We start from the raw sequence: 8,405 nt of genomic DNA, 5'->3' as shown, positions 1-8,405 counted from the left end.
GTGGTAATAATTTATTGAATACATCGTGAAATATTGAATATGTGGATTATATGGATGTGATTTAGTAATTGCTTACTATTTTAGGGGCTGTGGGATGAAATCCTGGTCAAAATCGATATCAAATATTTGTACAAATATTTGATATGGTGAAGTGAAAATTAATTGGTTTGTTTCTATTAATAATTAAAATAATTCTCGTATTATATTTTATTAAAAATACTTACATTATATAACTTTGTTGGAACAGCTTTGTACATCTCAATCTGTTTTTCAAAATACATACATATATTTTAGTATTAAAATCCACAGCTGATGTTAGCAGTGAATATCAAATAGACAATAGAAATAAAGTTCATGAAAAAATGTATCTAAATGATTACTGCACAAGTTTAAAGACGATTATTGAATGTATGTATAAGTTCGTCGTATTGAAAGTATAATTTTAAGTATAAGTAAGTAAGTTCGTCGTGGTTGAAGACATCTGAGATGATTCTGGCTCCAAACATACTTAATATGAAATGTTACATAGAATCAAAGTGTACAGTATGTATGTACATATGTATGTACATACTTGTGTACATACATTTACTGTCAAAAATCTTAGTAATATGTACAATGTCATATGTGCAATAGTCATATGTACAAAATGTTTTATTAAAAAAAAGATCATACAAAATTATTTTTATAAAAATTATATTTATCATACAAAATCGTTTTTATCTTTCAATCTGTATGTTTTTATCTTTCAATCTGTATAATCACCTGAAGTATGATAATCAGAATTATTTTCATCAGAATTATTTTCATCATAATTATTTTCATCATAATTATTTTCATCATAATTATTTTCATCAGAATTATTTTCATCAGGTTTATCTTCATCAAGCTTATATTCATTATATTTGTCTTCATCAGGTGTATCTCCATCAGATTTATCTCCATCAGATTTATCCCCATCAGATTTATCACCATCAGATTTATCTCCATCAGATTTATCTCCATCAGATTTATCTCCATCAGATTTATCCAAAGGCTTGATTTCATTATTTGGAGATACAATTCCATTACTTGAAGGCAATGTTTGATTATTTTGAGGCAAAGTTTCACCACTTTCAGGCAAAGTTTCACCACTTTCAGGCAAAGTTTCACCACTTTCAGGCAAAGTTTCACCACTTTCAGGCAAAGTTTCACCACTTTCAGGCAAAGTTTCACCACTTTCAGGCAAAGTTTCACCACTTTCTGTCAAAGTTTCGCCACTTTCAGGCAAAGTTTCGCCACTTTCAGGCAAAGTTTCACCACTTTCAGGCAAAGTTTCACCACTTTCAGGCAAAGTTTCACCACTTTCAGGCAAAGTTTCACCACTTTCAGGCAAAGTTTCACCACTTTCAGGCAAAGTTTCACCACTTTCAGGCAAAGTTTCACCACTTTCAGGCAAAGTTTCACCACTTTCAGGCAAAGTTTCACCACTTTCAGGCAAAGTTTCACCACTTTCAGGCAAAGTTTCACCACTTTCAGGCAAAGTTTCACCACTTTCAGGCAAAGTTTCACCACTTTCAGGCAAAGTTTCACCACTTTCAGGCAAAGTTTCACCACTTTCAGGCAAAATTTCACCACTTTCAGCTAAAGTTTCACCACTTTCAGGCAAAGTTTCACCACTTTCGAGCAAAGTTTCACCACTTTCAGGCAAAGTTTCACCACTTTCAGGCAAAGTTTCACCACTTTCAGGCAAAGTTTCACCACTTTCAGGCAAAGTTTCACCACTTTCAGGCAAAGTTTCACCACTTTCAGGCAAAGTTTCACCACTTTCAGGCAAAGTTTCACCACTTTCAGGCAAAGTTTCACCACTTTCAGGCAAAGTTTCACCACTTTCAGGCAAAGTTTCACCACTTTCAGGCAAAGTTTCACCACTTTCAGGCAAAGTTTCACCACTTTCAGGCAAAGTTTCACCACTTTCAGGCAAAGTTTCACCACTTTCAGGCAAAGTTTCACCACTTTCAGGCAAAGTTTCACCACTTTCAGGCAAAATTTCACCACTTTCAGCTAAAGTTTCACCACTTTCAGCTAAAGTTTCACCACTTTCGAGCAAAGTTTCACCACTTTCAGGCAAAGTTTCACCACTTTCAGGCAAAGTTTCACCACTTTCAGGCAAAGTTTCACCACTTTCAGGCAAAGTTTCACCACTTTCAGGCAAAGTTTCACCACTTTCAGGCAAAGTTTCACCACTTTCAGGCAAAGTTTCACCACTTTCAGGCAAAGTTTCACCACTTTCAGGCAAAGTTTCACCACTTTCAGGCAAAGTTTCACCACTTTCAGGCAAAGTTTCACCACTTTCAGGCAAAGTTTCACCACTTTCAGGCAAAGTTTCACCACTTTCAGGCAAAGTTTCACCACTTTCAGGCAAAGTTTCACCACTTTCAGGCAAAGTTTCACCACTTTCAGGCAAAGTTTCACCACTTTCAGGCAAAGTTTCACCACTTTCAGGCAAAGTTTCACCACTTTCAGGCAAAGTTTCACCACTTTCAGGCAAAGTTTCACCACTTTCAGGCAAAGTTTCACCACTTTCAGGCAAAGTTTCACCACTTTCAGGCAAAGTTTCACCACTTTCTGTCAAAGTTTCACCACTTTCAGGCAAAGTTTCACCACTTTCTGTCAAAGTTTCACCACTTTCAGGCAAAGTTTCACAACTTTCAGGCAAAGTTTCACCACTTTCAGGCAAAGTTTCACCACTTTCAGACAAAGTTTCACCACTTTCAGGCAAAATTTCACCACTTTCAGCTAAAGTTTCACCACTTTCAGGCAAAGTTTCACAACTTTCAGGCAAAGTTTCACAACTTTCAGGCAAAGTTTCACCACTTTCAGGCAAAGTTTCACCACTTTCAGACAAAGTTTCACCACTTTCAGGCAAAATTTCACCACTTTCAGCTAAAGTTTCACCACTTTCAGGCAAAGTTTCACCACTTTCGAGCAAAGTTTCACCACTTTCAGGCAAGGTTTCACCACTTTCAGGCAAAGTTTCACCACTTTCAGGCAAAGTTTCACCACTTTCAGGCAAAGTTTCACCACTTTCAGGCAAGGTTTCACCACTTTCAGGCAAAGTTTCACTACTTTCAGGCAAAGTTTCACCACTTTCAGGCAAAGTTTCACTACTTTCAGGCAAAGTTTTACCACTTTCAGGCAAAGTTTCACCATTTTCAGGCAAAGTTCCAGGATATGGTTGCATGAAAGGGTACGGTTGCATTAAATGATTCGGTTGCATGAAAGGGTACGGTTGCATTAAACGATTCAGTTGCATGAAAGGGTACGGTTGCTGTATCAAAATTGGGTATTGATAAGAAGGAGAATAGGATGGAGCTTCAATTACAGTGTTGTCACTGGAATTCACTGGTGCAATTTCACCTAAAGGTTCAACAACAAATGAATTTTCTTTAGGGGTAGCAAAAGTATTTGTAAAGATTGGTGCATAAGGATTAGATATCGTTTGAGGTTGATAGTAAATATTAGACTGTATCGAATTTGGATATTGATAAGAAGAATAAGGAGAATAGGATGCAGCTCCAAATACAGGATCTATCAACTCATTGCCGAAACAACCGGCGATTCCACAAGTTATAATAGGTTGATGTACGATATTACTTGGTTGAACCGGAAAATAGGGAGGAGAATGATAATACCCCGGTCTATAATGTGGACCTTGTCTGTATAAAGCTCCCACGTCGTGTCCATCATCATAGCAGCCGGCACAATCAGGTGCCACATTTCCATAAAACCGTTCAAATCCATACCCATAATGATCGTAGCATCCTTCACAGTTAGATTTCTGATTTCCACATTTCACATAAGGCCAATCAGCTTGATATACACATCTGGGTTCCGGTTGAGGGACGTAAGCTACAGACGGAGGACAAGTTGAAGGTGGTCCATTGCAGGGTTGCCTCACTTGTGCGTGGACAGTTTGAGAAGAGCAGACTTTGCCACAAGTGTAATGTCTCCTACGTACGCATTTATTCAACCTATTGCCCTTTTCAATGCTATCTAAGGTTTTACAAACTTTCGGTTGGATGACTGTGCAGCATTTATTATTCTCGTCTGTGTCAGTGTGTGAATCACTAGATCCCTTCAAATGTATGTGCTTCACATTTGAGTTGTTTATAGTTGTGATTACGTTGATCAACATAGTGCTGTTGACGATGTTGGTCAAATTTACGTCGCTTGAAAGTTGGCGATCTGTATCATTAATGTTTTCAGAGCTATCCCCGATGATTCTTTGAGGTTGATCCACTCGTACAAGTCGCGATAAATTCGTATCTAACGTAAATGGGGGAAGGTCTGTCACCGGCAAGATGTCAAGTGGAGCTTGTGTCACAGGTAGACAGGAGACGTCACATCTTTGGTGACATGAACTTCCACCGCAGTTCACCAAGCACGTGTCGTGACACGTGTTACTCGAAGGGTAGCAGTCAGGAGAGTTGCATGATTGTATTGGCTGGCTACAGTTTCCATTTGGGCATTGGTTCGATGTGACGGCTGGTATAAAGTTCACGGTCTGGTTGCATATGTTTTTGTCAACACAATCTGCATGGATCATCAGCAAGCACTGGGTTAGAATGAGCAGTATCTTCAGTCGCATCTGAAATTGATTAAGTGGTCATTATTAATAAGACATCATAACGACAAACTCATTTGCATAACACAATTAAAACCTTCAAATATATTATACAGTTGTATACATACATATTTGAGGACACGCTTTCATCGTTTTGTAAATATGATTATACTACGTAAGTATGTACATATTATGTTGTATAATATGTACGTAGCGCACCTTCAATCAAAACGCAATACCAACAATTAAAATACATGATTCATTTCAATAAACATGTTTAAATAATTTAAAAGACACTCCAATTTTATATGTAAATGTAAGGTCAAAACATTTTAAATTAAAAAAAATGTATTTGAGGAATGTAAGAAGGTCACAAAACAAAATGTGATAATAATTAAACATACATACACGTTCACACATACTGCTTATGAAAGCATTTTCGATATAAATTGAGCGCAAATATAGGGAAACTTACAAAAGATAAAAGATCTAGATTTTTCTAGAATATAGGTTGTCGGATTTTGTTCGAATTTTTTTAATTGAAAGTTCGAACATTTTCTAATTGTTTTCGACCCCTTATACATGTGTGCTCTTCCCAAGAAAATTCAAATATAATTCTTGTATCAATGTGATGAAAATAAAAAAAAATCACTAAATTTTATAAACTGGAAGTGGGATTTTTTCCTCTTAGAAAGGTCAAAAATGTTGTAGCCACGATTATGTCCACACCCATGAACGTATCAAGCTGAAAATTTATATTTGTATTATGTATGTACAATTTATATTTGTATAATGTATGTTTAGAGCTGATAAGATTTTGGTAAGAATTCGTAAACCGGAAGTAGTATTTTTGTTTTAAAACAATATTTCATTATTTAATTTTGACCTTTGAAATTATTTTAATCTTCTTGATATTTATTGTGTACAATACTAAAGGTTATTTTAAGTAATAAAAAAAATTTGAACAAAATTGGAAAACCGGAAGTAGAACTTTTGTCTTGTGCAAGTTTCCATTTTTATCGAAAATGCTATCACAGCTATTAGTATTTCATAATGCTGCCGGTATGTGTGAATATGTCTGTACGTTTCAATATTGAATTATGTTTTCTAACCTCCATATATTCCTCAAATACATAGATAAAATCATGGGTTGGTCACATCCGAATTTTTTTATAGATGATGGTAGAGGATAGATATTTCAACATACATATGTACTTCTTGTTGTTTGGAATTTATTTTATTTTATTTCTATTATCATAAGCATTGTAAAATCTTAAAAATTGGATGTTTATTTAAAAATCACTGCATTCGTTGATATATCTATTATATTTTTGATATGTTATGGATTTTCCAATTATCTAAATTTCAAAAGTTGACAATGATTGCAGTGAAGCCATTTTTGAACCCCAAGCGGCCAAAAGTAAATACATAATTTTATTAAAATACGCACATAATGGTATGAAAATAATTAGATGATTTCATCAAAAAGGATAAATAATTTTATACATATGATATAGTTTTAATATGATACATATGTATATAATAATAAGTAATATAAGTAAACATATTTAAAATAGTAGATACAATTGGCGATTATGTAATTTATGTATACGCTTATGAACATAACCTACGAATTTGGTGGGTCATATTTTTTATACACTTTGATTTTTATAGCAATTATTTCTACATGTACTATTTAGGCCGGGGCAAAAAACGCGAATTTTAGATTTCCATCGATAAATCTAGTGAAATACTTCGTCGTATCAAGAAAACGTTAAATAAATAAATCGGATGTATGTGACAATCCACGACTTTATCTATGTATTTGAGGAATATAAAAATCAAAATTGCACAATGAAATGTATAATATATAATTTCGAAACAGACTTTGTATGTTTGCTTGGTTCGTAAAATCCTAGACGTCATCGTACAAATGAATATTCAAATAAATTTAATCAAATGTTTACTATTAGATTGTACGTGGTTTATATTACAAATACCGAGCGAAGCCGGGTAAAACCACTAACTAAAAAAATAATTTAAAAGGTCAAAATAAAATAATGAATAATTGTTTTTCTCACCAAAACCTTATCAATAGAGGTAGGATAGTCACAGTGCTATCCATTGTTAGGCAAACCTTTAACAATGCATTTACAACCTTTGAACAATACACGGCCCCCTCAGGCTCCGGTGACTACTTATCAACTCTATGCAAGTATATAAAAAAATTAAAAATAGTTTTCAATTTTGTACGTTCAGTGCTGAGGAAAAATTGTGTGTTCACAACTTTTTTGACTTTTCCAAGAATAAAAAATCCCGCTTCCGGTTTTTTTTCGAATAATATTTTAAATATTTTTAACACAACCGAAATTAGTACTTTTTGTTTATAGAATCAATTTTATTTGAGTTTTTCTTCGAAACTTTTCGATGTATTGAACTGAAATTTCATATCTAAGAGTTTTAGCTTAATACTAAAAAAATCAAATGTGCCTTCCTGGCCAATTACAAACATCGATATACAATTTTTAGAATAATTTTAACAAAGGAAAAAAATAGAGACGTCAAAAATGTTGTGACCACACGATTTATTCCACCATACAACATGTACAGAGCTGAAAATTTATATTTATATTTCTTATATACCAACTTAATGTCGATAAGGTTTTAATTAGAATTCGTAAACCAGAAGTTTTTTTTTTAATAATATTTTATCTTGACCTTTTTAATTATATCTATTTTATTTTTATAATATTTATATAGTAATGTTAAGTAACAAAATACCAACCAATTTTATATTTAGAATATCTAAACTCTGTATTAAATAAAATGTTTGTAACATTATATGTATGTATAATTCAAACTTAGACGCCTATAAATGATAAACCTAGATATGTATATTTAATATTAAACACAAACATACACACATAGATACACATTTTCCGCAAAAAATGTGCATTTCCAATCGCGATAAGCTTATCGACTGAGTCAATATTGAAATTTAATGGTAATTCTTTTATATTCTATTATTTTATTTATTTTATTTTTTTTATTTTATTTACACCAAGAAGGCCTAACAGGTAAACCCAATGCACCTTCCTGGCCAAAGACAATTATATAAACATATATGTACACCATCCATATATACACAAATTCTTACACGTACACACAAATACACATACATACATTCATAAATATAAAAATACACATATATACATATACATACATACACACCTACACACACATATATATATATATATATATATATATATATATATATATATATATATATATATATATATATATATATATATATATATATATATATATTCACATATAAATACATACACATACACATACATTACATACATCCATAAACATACAAAAATTATACATGCATATACACATAAACACATAAATACACATAAATAAAGATTATAATTATAATTATAATTCTAGGTTATATATTATATGATGTTATAATATATTTTTACCTTGCTGCTGATGCCTAATGGACAGTTCACTTTCAACGCTTGAATTGTAATGGATTGAGTTTTGAAAACGTTAAAAAACATTTCAATACCTTTCAACGCTTGTAAACCTTATCTCAATTTTAGCATGTCCCTATCTCTTGTACATACAAGAAATATAACACTCTCGTTATATATCTATCCTTTTTTTTGCACATTCGATTGTACATACATACATATGTATATATGTAAGTATGTATGTACTTACGCGTGCGTATATCTTCGAACTTCCTCCATTCCCAAACATGCCGTGATAATTCATTATCAGCACGATC

At 32.9% G+C, this 8,405-nt stretch overlaps 1 protein-coding gene across 1 annotated transcript; it reads right to left on the bottom strand.

Moving 5' to 3' along the window:
• Positions 1-200: 200 nt before the first annotated feature.
• On the bottom strand, positions 201-8,175 carry LOC143921309 (uncharacterized). Its single transcript, XM_077444557.1, has 2 exons — positions 8,095-8,175; positions 201-4,627 (listed from the first exon to the last, which is right to left on the bottom strand). Exons 1-2 carry the CDS (start codon positions 8,173-8,175, stop codon positions 746-748), a joined length of 3,963 nt encoding a protein of 1,320 aa, XP_077300683.1. The 3' UTR covers positions 201-745.
• Positions 8,176-8,405: the final 230 nt, after the last annotated feature.

The sequence above is a fragment of the Arctopsyche grandis genome, chromosome 13, assembly GCF_051622035.1.
Source record: "Arctopsyche grandis isolate Sample6627 chromosome 13, ASM5162203v2, whole genome shotgun sequence".
Classification (NCBI taxonomy): domain Eukaryota; kingdom Metazoa; phylum Arthropoda; class Insecta; order Trichoptera; family Hydropsychidae; genus Arctopsyche; species Arctopsyche grandis.
The sequence above is the reverse complement of the archived record's forward strand: the minus strand, read 5'-3'. Positions and strand labels throughout refer to the sequence as shown.